The sequence below is a fragment of the Egretta garzetta genome, unplaced genomic scaffold, assembly GCF_000687185.1.
Source record: "Egretta garzetta isolate BGI_Z169 unplaced genomic scaffold, ASM68718v1 scaffold443, whole genome shotgun sequence".
Taxonomy (NCBI): Eukaryota; Metazoa; Chordata; class Aves; order Pelecaniformes; family Ardeidae; genus Egretta; species Egretta garzetta.
The window spans coordinates 275,399-302,922 of NW_009259109.1; the positions used below are offsets into that span (position 1 = coordinate 275,399).

General features: G+C 45.1%; 2 protein-coding genes and 1 long non-coding RNA gene across 3 annotated transcripts in view; 2 read left to right on the top strand and 1 right to left on the bottom strand.

Annotated features, from left to right (window-relative positions):
• The first annotated feature begins 671 nt into the window (after nucleotides 1-671).
• On the top strand, nucleotides 672-9,319 carry PSMB2 (proteasome 20S subunit beta 2). The gene is made up of 5 exons (XM_009635353.2): nucleotides 672-831; nucleotides 1,416-1,486; nucleotides 6,462-6,624; nucleotides 8,128-8,177; nucleotides 9,093-9,319. Exons 1-5 carry the CDS (start codon nucleotides 672-674, stop codon nucleotides 9,198-9,200), a joined length of 552 nt encoding a protein of 183 aa, XP_009633648.2. The 3' UTR covers nucleotides 9,201-9,319.
• Nucleotides 9,320-16,916: 7,597 nt separating this feature from the next.
• On the top strand, nucleotides 16,917-21,501 carry LOC118451930. Its single transcript, XR_004841527.1, has 3 exons — nucleotides 16,917-17,296; nucleotides 17,680-17,802; nucleotides 19,183-21,501. It is a non-coding gene; the product is annotated as an uncharacterized LOC118451930 (long non-coding RNA).
• A 1,271-nt stretch (nucleotides 21,502-22,772) lies between these two features.
• TFAP2E (transcription factor AP-2 epsilon) overlaps nucleotides 22,773-27,524 on the bottom strand; it is a gene marked incomplete at its 5' end in the record, with an annotated part of 7,259 nt that continues 2,507 nt past the window's right edge. The window contains 4 exons of the mRNA XM_035890928.1: nucleotides 22,773-23,061; nucleotides 23,461-23,602; nucleotides 26,105-26,223; nucleotides 26,933-27,161. Of these exons, the coding sequence (XP_035746821.1) occupies nucleotides 22,773-23,061; nucleotides 23,461-23,602; nucleotides 26,105-26,223; nucleotides 26,933-27,161 (779 nt within the window). The remainder of the gene's footprint in view (nucleotides 23,062-23,460; nucleotides 23,603-26,104; nucleotides 26,224-26,932; nucleotides 27,162-27,524) is intronic.

The following is a 27,524-nucleotide window of genomic DNA, read 5'->3' on the forward strand; positions in this document are numbered from 1 at the left end:
AAAAGTGTAGCTCGCTGTTCCTTGATCTCCATGTATATCAGTGGGACATATTATAATTTATAATCTATACTGAAATGTTTATTTTGTTAAAAAAACAATGACAGGCAAAAACCTGTTTCTGAAAAGGTCTCACTCAGCTATGTTGCTAATTTTTGAGACTCTCCTGGATATCAGGAAGAGGGGATCATTTGACATGGAATTTGGTTCTGGATTTCCTGCAATTGCTTTTGTTTGATGTGTTGATACTTCAGCTTTGTACTAAAGGATTTGCTTCTGATGCAGTGTATTTAGATAAAGTAGAACAGTCACTGAGCAAAATTCTGATTCCTGAACGCAGGAAGCGCCATGTATAGTGTTAGACTTTGTCTGAACGCAATAGTCTGTGTGAAGTTTTGGTCTCCCAGTTCTGTGTGAGAAAGACCATGCATTGCTGAAATGCCTCCCTTCCTGAAGGAAGCACTCTGTGCATTTCAGCTTTGTTTCTCTTGGCGATGTGTTTAACAAGTCTTGTGTACTGTGCCACCAACTGTGAGAAGCTGAATGTTGGGGTTTGCTCAGGAAGACTTTTTTGGTGGTGTTCCAAGACATAATGTAGTTATCCCAGTCTCTTACTTCCTTGCTTTTGAAAGGAATCATGATGTGTGATGACATTGGCAAAACAAATCTTTCTCATGACCGTGGCTCTTAATGTTATTTTTCTTTGCCTAGACCATGACAAAATGTTTAAGATGAGTGAAAAGATCTTACTCCTGTGTGTTGGGGAGGCTGGAGACACTGTACAGTTTGCAGAATACATCCAGAAAAACGTTCAGCTCTACAAAATGAGAAATGGTGAGTGAAGGGGAACAGCTACTCTCGGTGGGTTTGGAAGCAGAGTTAATGAGCAGTAGAGTTTACGGCTGAATGGTGGTGGGAAGTGCTGTTCTCAAAGCTTCTCTAGCTCTAAGGATTTCTGCATTTTTAGGGTCAAGCAAAGGTGGTAGTGAAGGCAGGATGGGGAAATGGAGGTTGGAATATGTAGCATAAACCAAGAGGTTTATCCAAAGCCCAGCTAACCTATTTGTAATATAAATGACACAATAATAGGCTTGTTAGCAAAATATTTCTCTTAATATGTCCATTGCATGACAACTGTTACCAGTTTTCCTGATACACCAGACTGAAAAATTAAAGCTATGTGCCCATAGTATTTCCATTTTTTGAAGCTATGTATTTTAATGGTCTGTACAGATAGGAGCTACCTGGATTTTGAGGGCCCTTTTTGTGCTTGTAGCTGTCAGAATAAACTGGAATTAGGCAAATGACAAGTCATCATTAAAGAATATCTTGTTATTTCAAAATAGGAATGGAAAGTCAGGAAGTGAAACATGAATATGGATTTGTACTGTTATCAAATACACACATTTCTTCTCCAGGTTACGAATTGTCTCCTACTGCAGCTGCAAACTTTACACGACGAAACCTTGCTGACTATCTTCGGAGTCGAGTGAGTAATAGCTGAAAGATTTTGGCAAAGGCTTACAGGGGAAGATTTCCATTTTCAAGTAATGGAGTCTGTTGGAAAAGGTGGTGGCGTCTGTCTTTAGTGATGAATTCACTTTGCTTAAAGGCTGTTTTAATAAAATATAACTTGATTTGCTTATTTAAAAAACTTTTCACATCACTTATCAATAACTGATACAACTGTAGGCTTAAAACTTCAGCCTTGGGCCCAATAAACATTTTGTCACAAATACTGCAGACCGCTAAGTGAAATAAGCCTCTTTAACATCGAGATAAGGTTGTCGGTTCTCATGCAAATGCACTGAATCCGTTTAATCTTCTTGGAAAATGATTTAATAGAGCAAAGCTGTTTGATGTACTTAGCCAAACAAGTCCCTTTTGTAAACAGCAACATGAGGCTTTCGGTAAATATCAAATCCAAGTTGGGGCTCTGTTTTCAAATTACTAAACTGTAATTACTGATTTTTCTCATGGCAGTTTTTTCAAAGTATGAAAAGATGTCATGAAGGGGCAAACAGACTTTTAAAGATCCCGGGTTCAGAAACGTTTCATTAGCATTCTTCTCAACATGCTGTGTGAAAGAAAACAAGAAGGAATGGGATGTTGCGAATGAAGTTGAACAACTCTGTCAGGGATAGGGCATGGGATAGATTACGTTGCTGTTCTGACAGTATCCTGCACAGGCCTGAAATGATGCTTTACGGTAGCAAATAGAGGCCAACATTAACATCAGAGCTGTATTGTTGAGAATTATACGTGTGTGGAGTGAGGCCCAGGCCCTTCTTCAAGAACTCATCCGTAAGAACAACCCGAGATCACTGTTCTCACTTCTGACGTGGATGACAGCTGAAGGTAGCAAGCTCTCAAGCTGCCAAAGTTAGAGCGAGGCAGTAGAACTGAGTGTGGGGTCCTGCCTCAGTCTCGTACATGAAACGTTACGCTTCTGGTTTAAATTACTTCAACCAACTACATGGATTAACCATGGCTGGTAGGTGATGGTTGGCAGTGATGCTGCTTGTTTTAGCTTTTGTTCAGGTGTGGTTTGGAAGGTCTGCGTGTGTTTTGTGGAACACTCTGCAGTTTTTGAGGTTGATGTGAAGGAGTAATGCTGCTTGGTGCCTGGCCCAGGTGGCTGTCGGCTGCCTGGTGCTGGTGGCTCGTCTTGGTGGCATCTGACCTGCACAGATGGTGAAGGTGAGGCTGATGCTGAATGTCCTGCCCACTTAAGCAGAGGCAGCTATTTCTTACATATGATTTAAAGTACCTCTGACAGGAGTAATTTAATAGGCCTTTTGGTAAACCTGACCAGCAGGATGTGGCACTGTCGTCTTCCCCTGTGCCATGTCCCTTGAGGCCTCATCCTCCCTGTGTCTCCCCTCCTTCCTGAGCTCGTGCCTGTCTTCCAGCTCACCTGCTCCAGATGGGCAGCACAGTGGGGAGGACACTGGCAAAGGCAGATGTGTTTATTTACCGGAGACAAAATGCTGTGCTGATGCAGATGGCAATGCCCTGGAGCAAGCGACGCACTCTGACACGACTGTCACACTACAGTGATCTCTATACTGCAGGGAGAACTCTTTTTCTTTAAACATAGCATTTAATGATTTGTTTGTGGGATTTGGAACTTGATGATACAAACCTTGCCATCAGATTTTTTTTTTTTCCCCATGAATTCTGTTACATTTTCATTGTCATTTGTGGGATACCAGAAGGATTAACATTAGCTCTCTGTATCTCTTTAAATTGCGTATAGGATTCCTGGAGGCTATTAATTTAATTATGGGGATGATAATAAAAAATTAACAGGTAAAATGCGCCACCACCTCCTGTTAGGAGCAGGAAAATAGTTTTGGTGGGGGAAAAAGTAGTTTTGCTGCTGCGTTGCCAGTCGCTGCGTGCAGCTGTTTCTGTTACAGAAAGCTAGAAGGTACGGGAAGGGGACTGGCTAACACTGAAACAGTACTTTTTTTCAGGCATTATTCTGTTGTCACGGCCCAGCCCAAAATAGAGCTTGTTCTGCATTGTTAATCCCCATCTGGGTTCCTCCCAGTTTGATTTCATTTATGAACCTTGTGGCTCACGTAAGCCAAGTTCCTGATGCCTTGGGGATGGCTGTCTTGTAAGGCAGTGCCTGGAAGGTGTTCTTTTGGTGGAAAGCATCAAGTGTAATGACGCCAGGCTTGTCACTTAAGGCCATTACATTACTGTGCTCTTTTCTCTTGCTGAATAGCCAACATGTGGTTTTCCATGACATTTCTTTCTTTAAAACATGGGGTTTATGCTCCAGAGTAGGACCTGAAAAGCAGCTTTGTTGATTTCTGTTTATCTGTTGCAATTGAGGCAAACCTAGAAACTACTTTGGGGCCAACTGGCTTTCGCACAGGTGAGTGCTGCTCTAATTCCTCTTCCACCATTACTTAATCCAGCATCTCACTTGATTCTCCTGCTGAGTCAAGTGCCAGGGTTAGGACACTTAACATACTGGTGAGGTTGTGTGTAGGGGGAAAATAGGAAAAACAACCCCCTGCCCCTCCAAACATGAAGTTCAGTTTCTTGTTGTGATGTTATGTTTAATTATAGGTGACAGGGTCTGGCCTGAGTCCAAAGGAAGACTGTCAGTTCCTCTCCTTGCCCGCGCTTGGCAGGATGCTTTCTCACGCCCACCTTTCCCCCTGCCCCCTGTGCTGTGACTTTGGCTTCCGCCAGATGTCACACGGCTGCTTGTCACCGCCCAGCCTCCCACTGCTGATCTTGTTGGTTTAGTGTATTTATCACAACTGTTCTCTTCAGCTGTAAATTCTGAAGAATTTCACACATCTCTTAATTGCTGTAGTTATTTTAAATCAAACAGCATAAAGTGCAAAGCTACTTGGGATGAGAAATATTGCCTCTAATAGGAAGGTTAAGTTTGGGGGGGAAAAAAATAAAAGCCTGCTCTGTCCTGGAGTGTTAGGCATCCACTCACAGCCCTTTAATCACACCAATCTTCTAAACAGTTGAGAGCTGTTGGCATGGATTTGGTTACAAAAGCCAAGGCTGCTTTTGGAATGGACAAAAGGATTGAGATGTACAAGGAATACCAGCCCCAGCACGGAGATGTTAGCCCCCCTAAGACAGCACTAAGAGCTGCCGTCTGCAAATGCCATTTGTAATCACAGAAGTAATAAATAGATTATGTGTAGTTTCTCATGTTTAAGTCCTACCTTTCTTGAATAATAGGAAGGCATGGAGGACACATTATTTACATTTGAGTTTTAAGACGTTGTCTCACAGACCATTAGCGGGAGCACTTACAACTGAAAAACGGCTCACAGATTTGTTTAAGTCTGTATAACACCATTTATTTATGGCTGAGTATCTTGCATGTGCCAATGTTAGTAATTCAAAGTCACACTGATTTGAGTGATCTTGTGTCATGGCTCTTAAATATCAACTTGTGTGATGTTTCAGAATAAATAAATGATGAAATACAGACTAATTAAACGAATACAGCTGCATGGTAACTTGGTTCCAAGTATTCTTGAATGCTTTGAAGATTAAATCACACAATTTACAGTAATGTTTGATATATAACTGTAGCCTGCTTTATTCTTCCTTACTATCTGGTGAAAGTAAAAATATAGTATCCTGTAATATTTTTTGAGTGTGAATTCACTGTGCTTATTACGAAAATGAACTTTTTCCTGTGATAAAGTTAATGTTTTGGCTTTAGGGTGAAATTGTGTTTGCTTGTTCTCATCGGTTGTTAGTTGCATCATCTTTTTTTTTTTTCCTCATTTTGTTGCTTTGTTGATCTAAACTTGCCAGCATTTTAACAGATATCCTGTTAGTATGATTAATAAGAAACATTATATAAATGTGAAAATACTGGAAGTATATAAAAGCAGTTTTAAAAAAATATATAAAGTTCCAAAATTTTCTTTTGAGCCTACACTTAAAAATACTGCAGTGCGTGCATGTTTCATGGTCTTACAGAGTACATATCTTGGAGGAAGATGTATAGGGACATTTGCTTTATTCATTATAAATAATGAACACACTAAACCTAAAACACAAAGAAAACTGCTGAGGAATTGCTAAACTTGCATGTAGAGCACGATAAAAAGGCAAGTTTACATTAATCCAGTTGCACGGTCTTTTTGGATGAGATGTAGATATTTCTCAGTCTTAGTGATAGGCTCTTGCTGAAGTCAGAAACAAGAATCAGAGAAGACAGCAGCTAAAGCAGGCTAAATTTCTGGTTTAAGAAAACAGTTTCCAACCAAACGGAAAAGGTACTGCTGACACGCTGTTGCAGTATCTCAGTAGTCAGTTTTGAATAGAAATAAACCAGTTCCTTAGATCTTCTTCATTCACTTGGCCAAGCTGGCCTCATAGTAAAGGTTAAACTTGGTACATGCAATAAAAATCTAACTATCAATTAACAAGGCAGCGTAACACTGTACACGACTGTTTGCACTGTGTGTAAGCTTTCGTATGTGCTAGAAGGGTCTATGGTTAGCAGTAGTGTGACTGAGAAAAGACCGTGCTAAATTAACAAAGAAGTTCTTATAAACAGCAAAATGTTCACGTTGTGCTCACGTGTTGACAGTAAAAATCCACAAGTTTTATGTTGAGATGAAAGAATCTGGTGTGAAAACATGATTAAAGTTTTCTTAAGTTTGAGTGTGCCATGAAAGCTTTAAAAAAAAAAAAAAAACCAAACCCAAAACACCACTGGTCTTCAGAAGAGTTGGGTTTATGTTTTTATTTGCTTCTGCATTCCATGTTACCAAAAGACCTAATCGTTTTTAGATGGAAATCCATAATCTCCTCCAGACAGTATTGATGTAGTTGCTAGTAGCATTTTGTGGCAAAGAATTGTGCAACTATGCCGTTATTCCGTAGGTGGCATGGGGAATTAAGGTTCAAAGTTTTGGGTGTGGCTGCTTTAATGAAAACATCACTTCTGTTTGTAGACCCCTTACCACGTCAACCTTCTCCTGGCTGGCTATGATGACCAGGAAGGTCCTGCCCTTTATTACATGGATTATCTTGCGGCTCTGGCTAAAGCTCCTTTTGCAGCGCATGGATACGGTGCATTCCTTACCCTCAGCATCCTCGACCGCTATTACAAGCCAAGTAAGTGGAGCCTATGGAGAAGAAAATTCTCCTCTTCCTGACTAATAAATTAAAGGCTTAAGCTGAGAGATTGACATTTGCTGAGTCAGATGGTCCAGCGCAATTGCTGCAATGCTACAGATTTGACTTTTTGTTAGAATAAATGTAGCTTTAAAGACTGCCTTCTGTTTTAGCTGCAATGGTAACGTGAAACTAGTCAACTCCTCAAAGCGTTTTCCTGTTTGAAGCATGACAGACTGTAAGCAAAGGAAGTTTCAATTTATCCTTAAACATGACTAGACTTCCCTGGACCATTAGCTGCTAGTAGTCTGTTTTTAATAAATAACATTTTGATAACTTTATCTTCTCCTTGCTTGTCTGTTGGCTATGACGTGTACATTTTCCCAGAGTATCAATCTTTAGAGGGCAGTCCCAGGCCCTATTGCTTCATCCCTTGGATTGGCTTTGCCTGCACTATATTAGAAACACACAATTGAAAAGATCTTCCTAGCAAGATTATATTCAGTGCTCTAAAGTGGTGGTGATGAAGGCTGGCTGGTTTGCTTTATAGTTTTGTGCACGTGGCAGAACTTGATCATAATTCTTGTACATGTCTGTACCTGTCTGAAGTTTTAATTTTAGAATAATTTTCCAGTTCTTAACACTGGCAAGGAATAAACGTGGCCCCATCCCCACTTTGCAGATGAGGAAATGCACAAAGCTTGGAATACTGTTAATCTGACATCTTTGGCTTTAGCTACAAAACTGCTTTGTTCCTTGTGTGCAAAGCTGAGTGAATCTGAGATGTTCTCTTAGTAATCCTTTCATCTATCTCCTGCAAGAAATGTGGCTGTAACCTGACAATTTCACTCTAATGGGACTTCTGCCTGAACAGGGGATGCGGGTCTGGAACAAACTCTAGAAACTAGTTTTGTGAGATCCACAGAGCTTGGTGGTTTTCTAGTCATGTCCCTTGAAAATAATGCTGCTCCACTTTCACCGTTCCTCGTGAAAAGAGGAAAAATAGTGAGCTACAATACGTTGTCACGGCTTGTCATCCCTATAGAGCGCTGGATTTTATCCTAATGTGTGAGAATAGCAGGGGCATCGCACACGTGCCTTTCCCATTATTAAAACTAATACCCAGCAGGGAACACAGCACTAAAACCAATCTCCGCCTACTGTCACTGACTTGCAGCCGGCTGTGGGCAGATGGAGCTGATTTAAAACTGTAATAAACTCGAGGAGAGAGAGACGGCTGGACTTCTCCGAAGCCCAGTCCCTGGCCATGGGAGGCAAAATTCCGTCATGCTTCCCATTCAGTGTAACAAATCGATTCTCAATGGCTTGTTGCAGCGTGAGCGCTTCGGTGCAGGGCGTCCTCAGTACATCTGGAAAGTGTTTTCTGTGAGCTGGGAAGGAGAGGTTTTGGTGCTCAGCTGAAAAGTTGTTTAAATTTAATAAAGTTTCTGTTGAGAGAGATGGCCTCTAATTAAATCCATCTGTGGATGTTTTCTCTTTCAGGTATCACACGTGAGGAAGCGGTGGAGCTCCTAAAAAAATGTCTAGAGGAGGTGAGTTGCCAAACTTAGGCCCTTATGATCTCGAGAAAGGAATGTTTGTTTGCATTCATTTGCCGATATTTTCCTGTTCCTCTTGTTGCATTTTTGTGCTGTCTTTGCCAGAAGGGGTAATAAATGCACATTGACCAGATGTGGAATAGCTACTGAGGAAAAGGATTTGTGGGCACTTGCATTGTGTTAGCATGGTTCACGTCCTCCAGAACATAAACTTGAAGCTTAATTGCTTCTCCTTACTCCTGCTTCTTCCATGCTTAGCATAATATTGATACAGACAGTCTTTGACTTTTTCCTTTTACGTTTCTTCTGAACGTAACACGAGCATCCTGCTGGTACTTGTGTTATGCTTAGCTGGTACACACGCCTAAGTGTACTTCTCTCCGCACTTGTGAGGTGATATCTAACTGAGGTAAGGACTTGACCTTAAAGTTCATGATCAATTTTAGCATAAACATAACCTTTCAGACTCTGAGGCTTTTATTGCAGGTAAATATTCTTTATCTTTGTCTTTAAGAAATGGAATTGAATGTAACTGGGAAGAAACATCTGGGGAAACATCAGGAAGAAGGACTCTAGGGAGATTCTGTTTGAAGTAACTCTTTGATACATAGGCTTTGTGCCCTAAGTTGTAGCCCACTCTAGTCTTCCTGCCTAAAGGTCTTCCTTATTAACGGGCTTTTGCATCTCTAGGCTTGGCTTGTCTGACACGATAGTCTTTAACAGAGAACAAACTCACACTAATTGATTCCTGAGCAGTGAAAAAACCACTGGTTCCTAATATTTCAGGTCACTAGAACCAGAGTGGAAATTTTGATATGCAGCAGCGTATCCCTGAAATTACGCTCTCCCCTTTTATTTAAGCTTTGAATGAATCTCATCTCTCTTGTCTTTTTGTCTTTTGTCGAACAGCTTCAGAGCCGCTTCATCCTAAATCTGGCTTCTTTCAATGCCCGGTTCATTGACAAAGATGGCATCCATGAAGTGGACAATATACTCCTTGCAAAATCGATGTCCTAACCCCTGAGATCCTTCTTCAGCAGTCATCTTTTTTGTTCACTTCTGGGGTTTTTTTTCTATTCACTTGAAGCATGCAAGTCTTGTACTGCACTGGGAGATCGAATAAAGATTGACATTTATATAGCCGGTTTTATCTTTTTATTGCACTGACCCTTCCTGAGAGTATTTAAGTAAATTGTTCCGCATTGAAGGTGAAGCTGTTAATGGGTGCCTGCTCTGGTTGCTTACCTTTCTTTCCTCTTCTGAGATTTTTACTTCCCCCTCCCCATAAGTTTCTCATGCATGGGGAAACTGGCACTATGTTTTCTAGATGATAGTGTGCTGTCATCCACTCTCATAATTAAAGCTCAGCAAACACCAGGCAAGTGTTTCGTGCGAAACATACAGCATCTACTTTTTTTTTTTGCTGAAGATGTTACCACTGTTTGCTTTATAAAACAACAATAATCAGGTTTTCAAAGACTTGATTTGCTTTCATTATACTTCGTTTCCATCTAATCCAAGTGAAAGGTGAAAAGAGGTTTTCAAGTAGAATGGATTTTACAGTGCTAGTGGTTGTTTTTGACTCACCTGGCCATGGCTCTGTTACTGGGAAGGAACGTTCTCCTGCTGGCACAGTAGGCTCATAACTACATCAAGTATTTTAAGTACGAACTGATGCATCAATTGTGTGATTTTTTTCTTAATTGATGTGTCCGTACATTTAGAAGTACATGAAAGTAGTTCAATGAGAAATAGAACCGCAGCACTTTTCATAAATCTTTGAATTACTCTAAACTAGCTGGAGCTTTGTTTCCCTGAGAATAATCACTGCTCTGTCTAGGCTCTAGATGATGCTTCCATATAAAAACTCCATTCACAGAACAGCCTCAGCTAATTATCACGTGGCTGATGCTTGCAGTCTGCCCAGAAGTGAATCTTCTGAGAATTAATTTTCATTGAGACTGCTTCCCTACTTGAATTTGTGTTGAATGAGTTAACCATTTACAGTGCTCAGTCTGGGTGCTTGTTTTATGTGTCAATAAGCTTGGAAAAAGAATCCTGGAAGTAGAAGGATGGATGCGTACAGGATTGTGTGCAGAGTATTGCTTGCCTGGCATGGCAGAGCACCTAAATTCTCAGCTGGGAAAGGTAAGTGACAGACCAACCTGTCTTTATTTGTCACAGCTTTTTTGGTCATGCCTCAGTAGTGTGTTTGAGACTGTTGGTCTGGCAACTTTTGGGGGAAGAGACTAAGTGTTCCCATCCTACTGAACAGGCAAGAACTGGACTAGAGCCTGAGGCTCACTTAACGTCACAGAAGAAATTTGCAGTGCCAGTGCCTTAACTCATCCTGCCTCTTAGGACTGCCCTTAATTAAACCCAATTCTTAACTGAAGTCCCATCAGCCTTTGTAGCTTAATTCTTTCCAGAATGAGTTTCACTATCAGCTGGTTTTGTTGCAGTAATTGCTGCAATGGCTTTTATCTAAGGCCAACGGCATATAACTCTGAAACATTTTACTAAAATTTACCTTGTCTTTTGACAACCTTTTCCAACTTTTAAGAAAGGAAGTCCCCAGCCTGATCATTTTCTCTTGGCAGGTCACATTTAACGTGAGTAGAGCCTGAGCGTTCTGGTTTCTGCAATTGAAATCTCACCCCTTCATGTTGCATTAATGTATTTGTTTAGCTTAACGTGCGGCATCTCTAATTTATTTTACCACCAATGTTGAATGTTTTTGCAGGTTTCTTGTCTCTCTTTTCAAAGCCATCATTGCAGAGTGCCTGAGCTGATGTGATATTTTTGTCACTGCATATCAAAGTAGCAATGCCTCCGCTTCGGAGGTATTCATTATTTCAGGCACCCAAACTGGGGTGTGGTGCTATTAGATCATGTGAGTCTGGCAGAGAATCTGCCTGGAGTTTTTATTGGTGCTTATTTGCATGCAGGTGATTAATAAACATAAAACAATTATTCCCTTGCAAACACCCTTGTTGGATTCAGGTTGGAGTGGAACATATGTTTTGCCTGAGGGCAGGGACCGGGATCTGAATCCCCCATTGAGCGAAGATGCAAGGGGTTGCATCAGAAGCCAACAGAGCAGCAACCTCTAGGAATGAATAAATACAGAGCTTTAGTGCAAAGCAGCAGAACAAAAGAATTGGCCCACGATGAGGTTGGGCTCCAGCCTCTGATGAAGTAGATTCTTTTGAGGGCTTTCCAAGAATTTACACTTTTTAAGGAAAGGCGTAATACTCTTGCTGTGTAACTTTGGGTTGTTTTAAAGGTCTGCAGTGCTGATCTTTAAATTAAAAAACATTCAGCTTCCATTTTTAATGGTAATATATGGAATCCATTTGAAAAAAATCAATGTTTTGAGTTCTCCGTTTGCATTACTTGAGAAGAAAACCTCTTACCTGCTTCAAGTTTAGCCCTAAAGCTTTTGGAAACTGTGTTTTGCCTAGAATCTGGGAATACCTTTTGGAAAGAACTCACCTTTCCAGTTGAAAAGGATCTGTATTTATCATTACAGGCTTCTCTTTCGTAAGAAATCTCTGAAAGAATTGAGCGCTGCAGGAAAGTACTGCTTTCTACTAATAAGTTTTTGGTTCCTCATCCTATAAAAAATTATTGTTGTAAACCAAGGTAACGTATTCCTAGGGCATCGTAGCCGCAGTGAGCTGCTCTGCTTTGCTTTGGCTGGTAATTCTGACCATATGTTTTACCACCAAAGCCTCAGGGCCTAAAGAGTTAACAAGGCACTTTCTCGTTTTAGGTTTCCTGTTTAAAGATGGTCCCTTCCTGAGCGCCGTGCATGTAACAGATCACTGCACCAGCTCATCTCTCCAAGAGCCCGCAGTTTGCTCTAAGATCGGTTTACATGGGAACGGAGCCTCTCTGCCTTAGGCCACGTTATGCGGGGAGTGCTTTGCTGAAAGAAGTATGTGAGTGTAGGTGCAGGACTTACGGGTCATCTCGGTGTTAATTGTACTTTGTCATGGAAGAAAATCTGCGTTTTGTTGTAGAGCTTCGTGCATGCAGGAAAGATTGGCACAGAGGAGACCGTTAGTACTCAGCTGGCTGGCGTAATCGTTCTTAGCACGGGTTGGTAATGTCATCAGGACAGTTCTGTGGCCCTGAAGTGACTGGTGGCTCGGAGCTGTCTTGAGTGATGAAGCTTCTCCCCGCACGGGATGGCAAGTGACAGCCGAGCACAGACACGCAATTAAAAACTGAAATGGCCAAAGGTAAAAAAGTACCTCCCCTTCTTGCTGTACCCAGCCGTTATGTGGAGCTACTGGTGGGGGAGAGCACCCCACCTTGATTCACCTATGTGTTTCCCCAAGACTTTTTCCAGTCCAAGAAATCTGTGACCCCATTCAGTTAAACAAGCCGGGGTGAGATGCCTTGGGCAGGGATTGCTTTTTCTGTGCAAACCCGAGGGCCTTCAGCAGGTGTGCTTGTAGAAATCAGTGAGGCAATCAAAGATACTGAAACAAAGTGTGTTTGGAGTGATCCTGTTCAGTATTCTCAGCAGCCTTTGAGTGACTTCTGTTCGTGGTGAAGCGATGAAACCGTCACTGGCAGAAACTTTGTTTGCAACAAATGGAGCTGTCACTTGGCAGGGTAAAGGCGGAGGAGCAGAGGGGAGAGATCAGGCTGAACCCTCCCAAGGATGTGTTTTCATTTGCTCTTGCCTCTAGTTTTGACACTAGATTCCTACAAGAAGTATCAGCCGATGCCAGGGCTGACACTACGGATTATGTTCATAGTGCTTAGGATTTGGCTGATGCCATTTTCCCATCTGAAGCAGGGACAGAATATGCCTTTTGTGTAAGATAGCTTGGCTCTGAGGAAGGAAAAACCTCTCACTTTGCTACCTGTGAAGCACTGCACATATTGTGTCTGTAAGGAAAAAGAAATTCATCCTACTCATAAAAAGTATCCTTCAAGCCATTTTTAATTCTTTTTCTTTAAAGGTTTAATTTTATGCAGAGTTTCCATGGGTTGCTATCAGTCTGCCATCAACAGTAGTTAAGTGCAGGAAATTTTCCTGTGAGCACTGATCAAACTAAACAGACCTAAGTTGCTTTAACAGATTTTAAAAAGCAAAATGGAAATGGTGGAATTAAAGCATGCAACTTCTCTCTTTTCCATGTTCTTGACTACATTGGTTTGAGCCTCTGTGTAGTCCTGACTGGTTGAGGACTATGTTAAAAATAAGTTAGTTGTCTTGAAAATGTGAAGTGACAGTTTAAGTGTTTTGTTTCTGTGCGAACGTGCGATTAGGTAGTTATCCAATAAGCTTATTCATGTCGTCTAACTCAAGACAGCTGTGGAAGGAATAGAGAAACCCCTTTGCTGTTGAGCAATGGTGAGAGGGGAAAGGATGTTTAAAAGGATCTGTTCCAGGATTGCCCGTATGTTCTTATTCCCCATGTAATATAGTAAAGCATTAAGGCTTAGCAAGATTTGGGAAAAATTAAATTCTGCTGATCAAATCTATAGAGAGGGGAAACTAAACTGTGGATGGCTCCGAATACCAGCAAATGTAGTCTAAATGTAGTATAAATGAACTCTAAGGCGACCATACAGGGTGGGGCCAACCTAATAATCTAATTGTCCAAAAGGATGACTTGGCTAAGTGTATTTTGATTTGGGTCAAGTACCTTTTGCTTAGTGGAGGCTTCCTTAATGTTGCCAAATATTTCTTGTGTTTATGCACAACCATGGACATCGTGTATCTCCTGTAGCTGATTTACAGAAGACAAAGCAGGCTCCATCATATTCATTGTATTTTTTAGGATTATTGGCAGTATCCTACTATAGTACCACCAAAACGCGATGCTTGACCTCCTCTTGCTAAATGCTGCCCTTGAAATGCAACAGATGCCTGCTACCAGGGTAATGTAAAAAAAGTTTCCTCTTAACCTCTTTTCCCATGAAGTTAACAGAGCAGACTGCAGTGTGCTACTTCTTCCTGACATCTCTTTCCCCCAAACGAAGCAGTTTTCCAGATACCGAGCTAGTTAATCTTTGGTTTGAGGAGAAAACCTGGGCATCTCACAAGCCTCTTCCATTCAGCAGAGGGCAGTGATCTTGCATGCACGACGACAACGCCTCCTTACAAACTTGTTTGGCCTCTTCGTCTCTGTGCAGATCATCTGATGGTCACAGAAACTCAGCCTGAGAGCCTGAAACTCAGCCTCAGAGAACGAATTAACGCCTTGTCTGGCAGTGGCAGGCGGGATGCACAAGGTTGTTTCTTCCCTTGGAAGATGCATGTTTTATTTTTCACAAGTGTTGGGCGGCTGTCCCATGAAACAGGTATTTATCCATGTTTTCACGCGTGAAGGCTAAGGTAGCTAGTGACTTGCCAAAGTGACCAAAAAGAGTAGCTGGAATCCATCCTCTACTAGCTAGGCCAAGCACTAATGAGCAGGGACGTGAAGGTGAAGTACATCTTTAATTTTTTCAGGATCATGCCATTCTCCCTTGCAAAAGTGCTCTTGACATTTACTGTGAGGATGCTCAGATGATTTTTATCAGCAACAGTGTGTGTGTGGGGGGAAGCTACAGCACCATGTGATGCTGTTTTCAAAGAACTTTCTATGATCCCACAGCAAAATTGGCTTAAGAAAGAAAAAAAAATCATGAAAAGTCTGAAATGGCTGGTTTGGGATGTGAAATACTGGAACGCATTTGTCTGCTCTTACCCAACCAACAGGTCGCGTGTTGAGGCTGTGGCTGAAAGATACCATTATGGGCCTGGCTTTAACAGAAAATGCATGTGTCTGTATAAATAAAATGTCCATAGTTGGAGTATGGGAATCAGAAACTTTAAAGTATGTAACCAGGCTCTGGCATCTGGGAGTTGGGAAGACGTGTCCTGAGCTGTCAGATCAGTTTGTGGTTTTCTTTTTTTGAACAGCGGCTTCTGAAACTTCTGTTACTGGGCAAGGCCAAGTACAGGGTGTAAAAGATCCCCAGGGTTTATTTAGTTCTTATTTTCACAGAATCCCAGGCTGGCAGGGGTTGGAAGGGACCTCGGGAGCTCACCCAGTGCCACCCCCCTGCTCAAGCAGGCTCACCCAGAGCAGGGGGCACAGGACAGCGTCCAGGCGGGGGTTGAATATCTCCAGAGAAGGAGATTCCACAGCCCCCCTGGGCAGCCTGGGCCAGGGCTCTGAACCCTCAAAGTCAAGAATTTTCTGTCATTTAAGATGATAAGGTTCAAACCTTTCTCTCTTCAATTTTTTTATATTCATCCTTAAAATCGTGTAGCTCTGAGTGGGCACCTTCAAGAAGAAAACGATTAAAGCTGGGTTTGGATTTCATTTGTCTTACAGTATCCGCTCAAAGCACGCGAGGAAACTGTCCGAATCATCACACCCAGGGCTTTGGTCTGGTACATCAGATGTTCCTAGGTTTGTGTACTGGTATTTACTTGAGCGTTTATTGCCCATGCTTTAGTGAAATGTCAGGAAGGCCGCTTGTGTGAACACTGCCAGAGGTCAGCTCACCTTCATCGCCGATGTTGACCTAAGCTGGTCAAAGATTTGAGGTTAACCTCTGCTGATGTTTTTAGGAGCTGTTAAGCCATACGTTTTGGAGTTTGGATTCCATGTCGACTCCAAAATTTGCAGAGAACTAAACCAAAAGGTTCTGTATGTTCAAAAGCTGTGAAAAAGCTTATTAACACATGGCATCAATAGGAAAAATTTTTGCCCCCAACTGGACTGAGCTATTTTTTCCTCACAGCACTTGGCTGAATTACTCCTTAGCTCAGCAGATTTGAAGGCACTGGCAACTTTTTTTAAGAATGCTTTAAAACAGGAATGTGTCTTTATTTTTCTTTTACCTTTTCTTCAAAGTCCTCAGACTGCCAGATAAGACCTGCAGTATAGATTCTCTAACTGTCCATCTTTCTTCCAGATGCTCCGTAGGGTGGGCAGGTTTCCCACCTCCTTTGCCGTGCTCGTTTTCCTGGGGACAGCTGAACCCTTCTCAGTTCACCCGAAACCTCTTTGCCTGGTGCGTGCACGGCCGTGCCATGCCGAGGCGGCGATGGGCTCCCTGCCCCACGCAGGGCTGCGGAGGCGCTTGCTCCCATTTTGGCTTCAGAGAGCTGTGCCAAACCCTGTCTTCCCCACAAAGAGGTCCGGAATGGGGCAGAGTCAGAGTTATCTGTGCTAAAAGACTGCTCTGATTTAGCAGGGTAATTACTGCGCTCTTCTGGAGGCTCCCTATGATGACCAAATTAGCATGAAACTCTAAAAGGTATAATATGCTCCTGACATATGACAGGGCTGGGGGAGAGGAAATGAAATGAAAATGGGTCAGGAGTGGGAGGCCTGGGCTGAAGCAATTCCCTGTGGTGCCAGGGTCCATTTAAGAGTCAAAGCAGCAGCACATTACAAAGAGGGTGTAGAAGGGCTGTTTGCATTGTCCGAACTGAGCAAACTGGCCTTTCCACTAGGCTGCTCCTCAGCCCTGCCTGTGGCACCGGCAGCACCACCATGCGATGCGTTGCCTTCCTAGGTTGAATGCGTTTCTGCCTTTGCTTTTGCAATGAACCCAACGGGCAGCAAAGCAGAACACGGGTTCTTAAAGGAGATAATTCTTTATCACTGGAAATAAAGTAATAAACCTCTAGTCTATGTTTTTGTCTGAAACAGGCTGTTGAAATGAATTTTGGTTTTTTTTATGTAGTTACGGTGCTAGAGTTGAATTTTCTGGGTTGGATCCCAGCTTTTTCCCAGACTCCCTGTGTCTCCCTCTGCACATCCCCTCAACTCTGTATGTCCCATCTGTTTTCTGCAATATGCAGGTAACTATTGCCTTTGTAATCTTGTCTACTGAAATAGAAATTTGGGGGTAAGGCCTCTTTGCACAGGGCCTAATACAAGGAGAATCTGATGTCTGATGGCACAAGGTACTACTGGAACGTAAAGGTAACCCTCCTGAAACAAGCACTCAGGTATGCCGATTGGACTGGATGAAATGGTTTCGTAGGAAATGCTGCTCTTTTGAAAATATTTGCTGCATGCTGAGAAGTAAACCTGTTGGAAAAGAAACAACCCTGGGCGATAGAGTCTGCGCAGGAAACGCGGGTAAGGCTGTGTTTACGATTCCACGTAGCTGTCAGTAATGTCTTCAAGGTGTGATGAAACTCCGATGAAGTCCGGAATAAAAGCGTGCAGTATTTCAGCCGCTTCATGTTCCGAAGCTCACCCAGTAAAAAACTCCATGGATCCCCTTTGATCGGGTCTGTAACAGAGTAGAAGTTTGACTGTGGAAGATCTTGAGTGAAAGAATGTGATTTGCTTCTTGCAGCATGTGCTTGAGGGTAAATACATCCAAGATGCCATTGCAGAATTCGATGAGACCTACCTGTTCTGAGATAACAGATAGAACCACATAGAACACACGAATTTTTGGGTGGGGGCAGAGGAGAACGGTTTTCTTTTTTATAGTTTTCTTTTGTTGAGTGCAGGTCATTCAGTCACGCCAAGAAAATGCTGCCTCCTGGGGATTCTTCAGCCAGTTTAAGGCTCTGTACAGTGGAAAAACTCGAGGGGAATCCAAGGCACTTCTGCACGGAGAGACCAATCACCAGGTGAGAAGACTAGCATACAGACACATCTGGACGTGCTGCAGAACCTCTCGACTTGGAGCAATAGCTTGATCTTTCCCTGAACTCATTTCACGCCCCCAAAAAAGCTGAGCTGTCTCCATTTAACAAATCACCTTTGGCTATGACCTGTGCTACTAAAATGGAGCTATCCTTATGGGCAATACTTCTGAATTTCAGGCTATAATTTTAGCCTTTTCTCTGCTGAAAAGAATCAAATGAGAAGCATCCGAAAGTGCCAGGACAAAAACATACAAAGAAGCCATGCAGAATAACACTGGCATCATTTCTGCTGCCTGCCTGCCTCAGAGAGGTCACTGGGATGCTTCAGCACCGCCATTATGGGGTCAAAGCCTGGGTGGATATTCAACGTCTGGAATTATTATTGCTATTTATGGTATCCTGTTGAAAATGCAGCGATGCTCAGGTGGCCACAGTGGGAATTCTTTGCACTATAAAGGAGGGCAGGCAGGAAGGCCCAAATGATACCTTCTGGCTCGGCGTGTTCAGACTCTGCGTAATGACTGGGGTTAGGCTGTTTCTCCCAAAGTCTGTTAGGATAATTAAGGCTACAGCCGTATGCTCCGCATGACACGGGGCGATCTGTCTGGGCTGCTAAATCAATAATCTCCGACGCAAGCATTTTGTCACCCTTGCAAATAACACTGGTTTTACTGCCTGATTTGAAAATGCTGCTTGTTTTGGTGTTTGGTGTTTTGATTCAGTTGCACTAACAGGAAAAACATCCTTTGCTCACTGATGCTGTGGCTCCTCGGCCTCCGTATGTAAAGTTTGGAATTTAATGGACTCGCTCATATATGAAAGAATGCATTAACTACAAGTCAGCAAAGTCTGTTTATTGTGTTGCTTTAGCGCGGAGAGCTGTTATTACCCTGTTGCTTTTAAGGTAGCCTGCTTAAAGGTAATTATTTAGCCTACCCAAAGCCGTGCAGAATGCCAACACAGCCTCTGCTTGCTTGCGTTAATGATACAGGACAGAGTCACAGTTCAATGTTAACCTCGGTTTACCCTTGGGATAGCTGACTGTTAGGGAATGAAGAGGTTTTGTTAATCTTCTTTTTCTTTTTCACTTGTCGAGGATCATCATGTGGTTTCCCTGGGCTTGCCATTCATTCAAAATTAATTCAAAAAAGATATTTTTTTTTTTTTCAATTCCCCTTTAGGATTGAAATTCCAGAGTGTTCTATAACAGGCGTAGAAACCATGAGCCTGAATCTATTTTTACTCTTTGACACAATCCCACGTATTTTCCCACGATAATATTTGTAATCAGTGTGGGAATTTATATCAGGGCTGAGCCATGAATTGTGTAAAATGCCCTTTTTTTTTTTTTTTTCCTCTTAGGACGGAAAGGCAAAGAACACATCAGGGGGATGGCCTCGTTTGACAGCCAGCCGGGAGGGGAACGCCAGCGCTAATTCATCACAACCATTAATTGGCCTGGTATGACCTCTGAAAGTTGTGTTCTTCTCCGCTATCACAGAATCACAGAATGGCAAGGAAGGGACCTCGGGAGATCATCTAGTCCAACCCTATCTCTGTGGCCTGCAGAAGTGAAGGTGCCCACGTTTTTAGGAAGTGGAAGTCTCGACGCCTTTAGAAAGTTGCTGCTGCACGACGCATCCGTCGGTCAGTCTCGAGCATCTGTGGCACAATCAACAAGTGAATCCAAATCAGCAAACTTCCTCCCAATTACAAGGTAATTGGTGGCATCCTGGCCTTTCAGGCACCAGACTGTTCCTCATAAAACATTCAAAAGCCTCGCAGTTACCCGAAGAGGAACACGGGGAGGGAGGTATTTTTCCACCCGATGGAGGTGGCCTGTAATTGCTGTAGGCATATCCTGACTTTGTCTGCATTGCTCATCGCTGCTATGTCTAAGGATTCCTTGATATTCAGAGTGCCCAAACCAAGGCAGGTTTTCATAATATGATTACATTGTGAAATTATATTTCACGCCTGTATATTACAGCGTGCGTGCATGTACTTTCATCGTGTGTCAGAGTGGAGTTTGCTCTTCTCTGATACCGCGCACAAGAGGATGTCTACAAATTGAATTTTTTCGGGATAGTCATCCTAAATAACCCCATGTGGGGAAACCTGTATGGTAGCACAAAAGCACCTTGCTCTCCTTTATCATAATCCATTTTAAACATGGATTATGCTGATGCAGAACAGGGCGCTCCTATTTGGGAATAATTTTAAATGGGAATAGTTCTTGTGCTTTCGGCTCACACCCTGCATTATCCAAAACAGCTTTGAAGTGTAAACAAGCTTCTAACGCGTCTCTAGTATTTCCATTCTGCTCCTTGGCTCCTCCTTGTTCCCTACCTCTTCCTTTGGGAAGGTTCAGAGCAAAACCAGACCTGCAGAGCCTGTCATTTAGGTCTTTGCTTTCACCAACTTCATACCAAGGGACATTTCCAATCCGATTCCAAATGTAAATGCATCCCTAAGCTTTTGAAGGGAGCGTTTAGATGCAAGTTGCTGACTCGGAGCCATCCCCACAAATTATATTAGTGCATAAAATGTTTCCTTTCGCACTTTTCGGAAAGGGAGAAGGGTTTGTGTTTCTAACCTCCTGTAGTCCCTTTTGGCACAGTTTGGGTTTTTTTTCTCTATTATCACCAGCCTACTCTGCAAGCTCCAGGCAAAAACCGATGGGTACAGCTCTGAGAAAGGCCCAACGGGTGCTGTAATGACTCGGACCCGTACCCATCTGCCTCCTCTCCAGCTGTGACGAGCAATGGATACGTAGGGAAGCCTGCAAACACGCGCTCTGAGATCATCCCTCTTCCATTGAGTCAAAAGCCATTTACACATCTGCTTCCGTGAAGCGCCACGGCTCCTTACCTGGCTTCTGTTCAGTTATTTGAACCTGACTATTTTATCTGGTGTCCTGCCTCTAGTTTTACTGTCGTTAGTCCCTGTTTGTATTCTTCTATACCATGGTTTTCCATGCCCCTCTCACATGCCGCTCGTGCCCTTTATGGGTGCTGCAGCTCTAATCCCTTGGTCTTCCCTCGCACAGAAGTCGGCTCCCACCTGAGATCTCCCTGGCTGCTTTTCTCCATGGCTTTACCAGTTTCTCTGGCCAGATCTGCAGGTGGCATTCAAGATGGAACAATACCATGCAAGCACATGTATGTCAGGCAGGATAATCTGTTTTCTGGTTTGTTAATCCTTTTTTTAACCATTCCCATTATTTCGTTTGTATTTCCAGCCTCCTGTGGGGACGAGCTGGCTGGTTCCAGAGTCCTGTCCTTAACAAGGATACAAACATAGCAGCTAATTTAGAGAGCTCCATTGCATATACATCAGTCGGGTTATTTTATCTGCTAATTTATCGCTGCTTGTCTTGATACCATGAGGTCCTTCTGCAGCTCTTCACAGGCAGGTTTAGATTTCCCTGTCCTGAGTAGTTCTGAAACATCTGCAGCTGCATCGTTGCCCTGTTCATCTCCAGCACCAGCGGCCGGCGCGGCTGCGATGGCTCCTGAGATCAGGGCATCAACGCCAGCTCCTGTCATTCTCTGCGCTCCCTGTTTGTGACTGCACAGATCAGTCAGACGTCGGCCGTGACACTGCAGGATATTGTCCCTTAAAACTATGTCATATTTCAAGATCCAACCACAGAGGCGGAAGGATCCGTGTTCACAAAGACGATGGAGGTGCTTTCTTCAAATAAAAAGAGGTTTATTAAGATAATGAGAATGACATTGTGGTGTGGGTGTCGTACATCTATTGCAGCATTAAGAGAAACAACAGCAAGTACAAAATCCTGCAGAACTCCTATAGTCATTATCATCACAGCCTATCTTGTCCATGCTACAGTTGTGTGTATCCCAAACTTCATTCCCATTCTAATGGCAGGAATTCCAAAGACTTTCATCTTTCAAAAAAACCCCCAAAAACAAACAAAAAAAAAAATAAGGCAAAACGAAACAAGAACTCAATTTGATATAAATAACTTGCACTGGACATTTTAAAACTTTCAGATTTTAATTACACATAAATAAATATATACAGATTTAGAACAGTTCAGTTTGGCCTGGTTCAAGTTCTGCTCCTTGTGCTTTATTCGTTATTATTAATTTTAGAAACTTGTGTGCTGTTATCTGTAGGTTGTGGAGTTTTAATTAGTCCTGGGCTTAACTTAACCTGCCACATCCCCAGCTGTGGCCGTCGCAGGTGGGAAGGCTCTCCTGGATCCGTGGCTCTTCTGGATCCATTCCTCCCCTCGTGGTACGGCTCGGGGGTCCTCAGCCCCAGGGAAGATCCGCTTGGAGTCTCAGTTTGAAAACTGTAAACGAAGTCTGAAACTGCTTTAAATCCAAAGCAGTTCTGCTGCTGATTTCTGCTTTGGCCTGGCTTTAGGACTGGGCCGGAGGCTGGGAAGGGGAAGGTTTCCTCTGTGTTTGCCTCTCAAAACCAGCTGATAAATCCAGGTGCAGCCAGCGATCCACCTCCCTGCCCTCCGCAGCTCCTGCCTCCGCTTCTCGCACCGGTGAGGCTTTTGCTCTTGCTTCTCAGTTTTTCAGTTGGAACAAATTCCTGGAGCGTGTCAGGATTTCACTATGGTTTTTTTTAAAAAAAAAAAAAACAAAAAACAAAATAAAATTGCACATGACTTGGCTTCCTGCATCCACAATTAAAAAAAAAAAAAAAAAAAAAAAAGGCAAACCCCAAAAGCCATCAACCTGTCTTATTTTCTCAATCTCACTAGGTCCATTAGAGTTGTTTTCTTCTTAAATTCTTTAAATCATCTTTTTTTTTGTCTTTTCTTTGTTTGCTTTACGTGTTTCATCCCACGTTCAAACGTAGCAGTTCAGCAAATGGTGCGCGGGGTCATCCTTCCCCCCACCCGGCGCTGCTAAACCTTCCTATCGCGACCAGGGGCCGCTCCCAGCAGGGAGAGGGAGGGGGGCAGCGCGTTATTTCCGATGCTTCACTTCTTTTTCTGACGCTTTGGAGTCTCCGGCCGTGTGCCCGTTCCCTGTGCTGTTCATGAACATTTTATCCAGCCCCTTGAGGGACTCCACCAGGTAGTTCTGGAAGGCGGTGAGCGCCGCGCAGATGGCTGGGCCCCCAAAGCCGTGGGTTATCAAGCTGAAATGAGTCAAACAGCTCTGGACACCGGGCTCTAAGATGAGCGAGGGGCGGCTGTTCCCCAGCGGCGAGCGATCCTGGGCTATCAAGTCTGCGAACTCTTTACAAATTTGCCTGGAAGAGAGAAGTTTGCGTTACTGTAAATGGGAAGCTGCGGGGACGTATGTGTGTCTGAGGGCTCTTCCCCTGCTCCCTGCCCGAGCAGCTCCCTCTCCTACGGGAGTTTTTGGGAAAAGCCCCTGCATGCGGGGTTGGAGCTGGTGCAGCCGCTGCTGCCTCGACGAGGCGCGTGTGGCAGTGCCGAAACGCTCCCCGGCTTAGGCTAACCTCTCCCGGGTAGGAGCAAGCCCTTAAATCCATGCAAATTACTCATCTTGCCGCACACCTTTGAGACCCGCCTGCGGCGTAGGAGGCCATCCCTTCCCCGCAGAAGAGTCAGCTTTCAGGGCTAACTCTGCCCTTCCAGGCTGCGGGTACCTAGCGCGGCGGTGGCTCGTAGCCATCTGTACTCACTTGGTAGCCAGCAGCATGTTTTTCCTGGTGTGGAGCTCCGTGGGGTCGGAGTGCTGTCGGCACAGGTATTCTGCCGCTGCCTTGGCTGGGAACTCCGTTTCGCACACGTACCCAAAATCCCGAGCCAGGTGAACGGCCTCGCCTAGGAGCGGGACAGATTAAGAGGCTGTGAAAGGGGAGCACTTTCTGTAGCCACGCCAGCCACCTCACCGACGTGGCTTACATCTGCCAGGACCAGAGTGCTTTCGTTTCTCCGTTGCCACCCAAGAGCTCTCTGGGTGACAGAGGAGTTTCTCACTTGGGCGCTTCCCTCGCTGCGTCTTTCTCTCCCTGCTTCTTCCAAAATGTCCTGCTTGGCCTCTCCAAATCGAGATTTAAAGAGGGGCTGGAGGGTGAAAAGGTGACCTTAGCCCCGCGACCGCTGGAGAGAAGGGGGATGTGAGAAGCGGGCGGAAGGAAGGGGTTCCCATCCTCCCGCAGCGAGCAGGGGCCCTCGGGCGGGATGCGCGGGCAGCGTATCCATCACCCCGTGGAAATGCCCACCCATTGATGGAATTGATCTATCTCCAGGCATCCCCGTGGAAATAATCAGAGCTGATGGCAATTGATCATGCCCGACACCCGAAATCCTGGTCGGGCAGGCAGAGCTAATTCGACTTGCCCCCCTGCTGCTCATACATATTAGGCCATCCATCCTAATAGCATTAACCTACATCCCATCACAGTCTCCCCAGCTCCCGGAGCTCCGTCTGTGGAGCCATGGTACAGGGAAAGCGTCTGTGCTTCCCGAATACCGGTAACGCTTTCCACTTTCTCTCCTCCTCCAAAGAAGGAGCAAACAAGGTAAAACCTAGAGAATCGGGACCGTGGTTGTTTGCGTGTTCAGAAACAGTCAGACGGCAATAGCTGCCGAAAACCAGTTATTGTGACAATAAAAAGGGGCTGTGTGACCTCGTGGTGAGACCCAAGGCTGGAGCCAGGATTTATTGCCTCCAGGAGCGCGTGTGAGCGGCTCCTGAGCTGGGTGGTTTGAAGGCAATTTGGATGCTGGCTTAGAGAGGGTTCAGCGGAGGGGACGAGGCCGTGCAGCTTTTGAAGCGGTGTGAAAGCCACACCAAGGCAGAGCCCAGGGGAGAGGAGAGGCTGGAGGAGAGGGCTCGTGGGGCAGGGGCCGGGAGCCTGGGGGAATGCACGCCTCTTCCCGAGAGCCTTTCTTTCCTTCCTTAAGGATGGTTCTGAAGTTGAGATGCAGCCCTGCTGCTCCCCTGGCCCGTGCTGGAGCTACGCCCCTGCAGGAGGTGCCCACGGGAGGGCAAGGGCTCGGTGTACGTGGCCAGGGCTCCCGAAGGAAGCCACACTTCTTTCTATCTGCAGCCCTCCTAGTGCTCCCCGGGTTCCCTGGCACCCGTTCTCCCCCATCTATATCTGACTGGCTGTGGGTCAACCTTAGAAAAAATATATCATCAGCGCTCAAAATAACTCCCGGTGTATTTTTCTAAATGAACAGGCATTGGGAAGGCAGAGGGGGGAAAACAAATTAAGCCAAGACAGCAACTGTCCAAGAAAGAGGGTGCCTGGGGCATAGGGGCAGGAGCCAGTTTCTGCATGCCGAGTAATGGCAATGCCATAGCACCTTCCTCTGGGTGAAGCATCCCCCGGTGCCATAACATTTATGTGCAGGAGGAAATTATATCCATCAAGCACACATGGCGCCACTCTTTTATTTACTATGCGCAGTAACCAAAACATCAGCAGCCACCTGAAATCAAAATGTTCATTTCTTCCTTCCTTTCTTTCTTTCTTTCATTCTTTTCTTTCTTTTCTTTTAATGGAAATCAGCCTTTCATTCAGCACGAACCAACTGCCCTCAGTGACAACCTCCGCCTAATGAAGCGGGTCATTTAATTTGCTGGCAACAATGGCGATGATTTTCTATTCAGAAACCACAGGCAGCTGCCTCCAACACGCTGGGCGCAAACACAATGGATTCCAAAGCTCGAAGGGAGTCGGAGCTGTCATTGCATTTGTTTGCGTCCCGGGTCCTTTGCTCCAAAGATGCAGTAGCAACATCATCATTGCCATAGCGCAAAAAGTAGGAGGGGAGCAAATGACCCCGCTGCTTTCCGCAGGGGCACCTCGCGCGTCAGGGCAGGTCGCACGCTGCCTGCCGAGGCCGCTTGCCCACGGCTCAGCCCTTCATGCCCCGCGCCGGGGGCTGCCGCCACCCACGGCCCCCCCGCCCCCCAGCCCGCGCCCACTGCTGCGGAATGGCTGCTGAGCTCCGGGCAGCTTTATTCGAGCTTTTTTGGTGTTTGGTTTCTGTGAACCCGACCAAAATTACCAGCGCCGGTTCACAGGAGTGGACGGCACGCTCGGATATCGCCGAGAGGAAGCTCGCGGCCCCGCTTGGGCTGCGGGTGCCTGTTCCTAAAGGGCTACGACTGCTCCGACAGAAACGTCTGAGTTTCGGAAGACAGCCGTGCTTGAATCAGCAGGGAGACCCACGTGGGGGTATTGCCAGCCTCGGTCGCTGGTGACCGCTGCAGACTTTGTTCTAAGTGTTCTCGTTTGCGGAAAGCTGCAAATGAAGGGTGTTGGGGTTTCGGCACGCCCGGCCGCCGTGGGAGTGGAGAGCGACTCTTACCTTCCACCAGGGACGTCAGCAGGGTGACGTTGGCAGCTTTGCGCCTTCCTGCAGGTAGATTTAGTCCGATTTTCTCTAACCTTTCCCTTAAACACCGACCCCCATTTTTGGATTTTGCTCTGGAAAGAGAAGAAAAGGAGGGGAAAAAATTATAACGTAATGAATGAGTCCAGAGGAGGGCAACTAGGATGATAAAGGGTCTGGAGCACCTCCCCTACGAGGAAAGGCTGAGAGAGTTGGGCTTGTTCAGCCTGAAGAAGAGAAGACTGAGAGGGGACCTTATCAACACATACAAATATCTTAAGGGCGGAAGTCACGAGGATGGAAGCAGTCTGTTTGCAGTGGTGTCCAGCGACAGGACTAGGGGCAATGGGTGCAAACTGAAACATAAGAGGTTTCAGTTGAATATGAGGAAGAACTTCTTTACTCTAAGGGTGACGGAGCACTGGAACAGGCTGCCCAGGGAGGTTGTGGAGTCTCCTTCTCTGGAGATATTCAAGGCCCGCCTGGATGAAGTCCTGTGTAGAATGCTCTAGGAGAACCTGCTTTAGCAGGGGGGTAGGACTAGATGATCTCCCGAGGTCCCTTCCAACCCTTGCCATTCTGTGATTCTGTGATTCTGTGAATGTTAAAATGTCTCTAATTCCAGGTTAAGCATTCAGGTTTGAAAGGAAAGAAGAAAAAGCAACAAAAAAGCTATTCCCCATATACCTCCAAGAGGTAGGAGCTGGTGCTGAACGCGTTCGCTTGCTTCGACGTTACCCCTGCGTTTCAGCGCGGCGCAGCCCTGCGGCCTCGGGCTGCCCCGGGCTCCGGGGAGCCGCTTACCTGCGGAGGACCCCGCCGAGGAGAGAGGCGTTGAGACACTCAGGGGGCGAGAGCCTCCTCTGCACCTCCCCGACGGTCACCTTGTACTTGGAGGTGGAGCTGAGCAGAGAGAGGCGGCCAGGCACAGAGCAGAAGACCTCGTTGGGATTCGTCACCCCTCCGATCAGGCCGTCTTTGTTCATTGACAGGGTGGAAATGGCGGTGCCGTTGGCCTTCGAGGGGATGGGCACTGGGAGACAGGGAAAGGAGAGAGAAGAGGAGACCGTGGCTGAGAGACTCCGGAGCCGGGAAAGCCGCTCGGTGCCTCCTGGCAGCTTCCTAACCCCAGCACCCCTACGCTGCCGCCCGCAGATGCCAGCGTGGCCGGGCGGGATGTCCCAGCGAGGTTCACATTTTCCTCAACAAAAAGAAGAGAGGTGGGGTGATGAAACTCAGCTAAAGAAGAAAAAAAAAAAGAAGGAAGAAGCCTGGGCTTCACTCTCGCCTGCAGCCTGGGCTCCGTTCTCGCCTGCTTTCCCACGCCTCCCGGCTCTACTGTAATTAAACCCAAGGTTTTGGGCTGGTCTCCTGTGCTGTCTGGCCCTGTGTCCTG